At 39.3% G+C, this 1934-nt stretch overlaps 1 protein-coding gene across 1 annotated transcript; it reads left to right on the top strand.

The window, feature by feature from the left end:
- Nucleotides 1–401: 401 nt before the first annotated feature.
- LOC112523861 lies at nucleotides 402–1721 on the top strand. The gene is made up of 5 exons (XM_025133533.1): nucleotides 402–515; nucleotides 595–723; nucleotides 800–940; nucleotides 1208–1361; nucleotides 1525–1721. The coding sequence occupies exons 1-5, from the start codon at nucleotides 402–404 to the stop codon at nucleotides 1719–1721; spliced, it is 735 nt and encodes a 244-aa protein (XP_024989301.1).
- Nucleotides 1722–1934: the final 213 nt, after the last annotated feature.

The following is a 1934-nucleotide window of genomic DNA, read 5'->3' as shown; positions in this document are numbered from 1 at the left end:
TCTTAAGGCTTGACACGCACTCTAAACCTACCTTATTGCATTAAATGTTCATTTAATGCACTGGGTATAAATAGAAGTGTTTCTTCTCTTTGCAGAGTATGCGCATCAGTCTTCAACCTAATTCTCACTTCAAGCATCCTCTAGCTTAAGTAAAGGATCTTTCATATAGCATTCTTTTTTCTGTGTTTGCTATAGCTTCGTGTGTAACCAAAGATTGTTTAGATAGGTTTTTTTTACCTTATCTTTCCGCAAACAGTCTTGTAAAATCTGTATTGATCTTCTCTATCAATATATATTTTAAATTTGAAAACATTGTGTTTGTATTCATCCCCCCCCTTCTACAAACTGTTTCTTATCTTGTAGACCCTTTCGGGACCAACAGCTCTGCACGTGATTGGGACATGGCACAGGCCTATCCTGGTGATCAACAATGGGATGGTGAGGACTTCTCACGGATTAGATTACACCATCCCGTATGGATACCAGATAGGTTTTGGCTGCAGATGATTGATATGGTATGCATCTCTATTGTGAGCTTTTCGAACTGCCAAGTGTATTGACTTAATTCTTATATATGTGCTCTGTTTTTAACAGGTTTGGGATACCGAGGCTTGGAAAAGGAAATCCAGGATCAATCGGGCCAATCGAAACACCCAATTTGAGGGGGTGTCGTCCAGACACACTGGGGGATCGATTAGTACGACACAACATCGAGACAAGATGGTGAGTATCTAATCTTTTTTAAAAATGTGATTCGTTCTTTATGTTAGTAACAACTTAACCTAATTGTCTAATGTAGGCACAAGTAATGGGTCGTGAGCCTACTGCTACTGAGGTGTTTGAGCGCACTCACTGCACGAACCGGAAGTTCGATCAAGGTTCGTCCGACCCGCCTACCGATCCTCCTCAGTTCAGTTACCCGAAAGCTGCTAGGTATCATGTAAGTTTTCTAAAACAATTACTTTGGTTAATAGATACGTTCGGTAGATTTAAGGTAATATATTTCAATAAACATAGTGATGCTATTAGTTTGGGCTGCCATTGTTGGGCAGACGTTAGRYTRAGTAAGTAGGTTGAGAATGTGACTTCGAACATTGGTATTATTAGAATGCTTAGTTGTTACATACATGCATTGGTTATGTTTTCGTTATGCTGCTGAAATATCTATATACATAACCTCACCCATTTTTGTTTTGGTGAACCATAGGAGCGATTTCAATCGCTTAGGGGTGAGTCAAAATCTAGTACCGACAGCCCTCTCCCTGATGAGGCATCTCTTTGGGARCAAAGTGTCGGAGGACGGAGGAAAGGCCGAATATTTGGTTTCGGGACCACCCAGGATCCCTCTTATGCTATGACAAGTAGATGTAGCAGTAGCGGGTCATCATACGAGTCAAGAGCGGAGGTACGTTGGTTATATTGTTTTAAACTTTCTCATTCCTAAAATTGGGAACAAATTACTGATTTTGTCGAATATTTAATATTTACAGGTAGCAGAGTTGAGAGAGAAGTTGGCAAGGGTAGAGGAGGAGGCACAGTTACGGGAGGAATGTCATCTGGCCGAAATGGAGGACGAACGGAGGAAGAGGGCAGATTTGGAGGCCGAACAGGCCAGACAAACTGCTGCATTAGCCCAACAGGCCGCATTATCGGAGCATTTTGCTACGTTTATGCGACAGTCAGGATACGTTTTCCCAACTCCCCCACCTCCCGATAGTTAGATTATATGTATTCGAATATAAAATTGTATGAATTGAATATTTTAAATTTTATGAATCTATATTTTAAATCGTATGAATTGGTTATTAAAAGTTTACAGTTTTTGTTTGTTAAATATTTTCAGGTTATTTTTATAAATAAATACAGAAATTATCCAATTTCAAAAAATTTATTTTTTAAATTTATACAAATTAGCGAGGGAAAATCCGTCGCTG

Source organism: Cynara cardunculus (genome assembly GCF_001531365.2).
Source record: "Cynara cardunculus var. scolymus isolate 2C chromosome LG 12, CcrdV1, whole genome shotgun sequence".
NCBI classification, from domain to species: Eukaryota; Viridiplantae; Streptophyta; class Magnoliopsida; order Asterales; family Asteraceae; genus Cynara; species Cynara cardunculus.
This window is presented reverse-complemented; position numbering and strand designations above follow the sequence as displayed.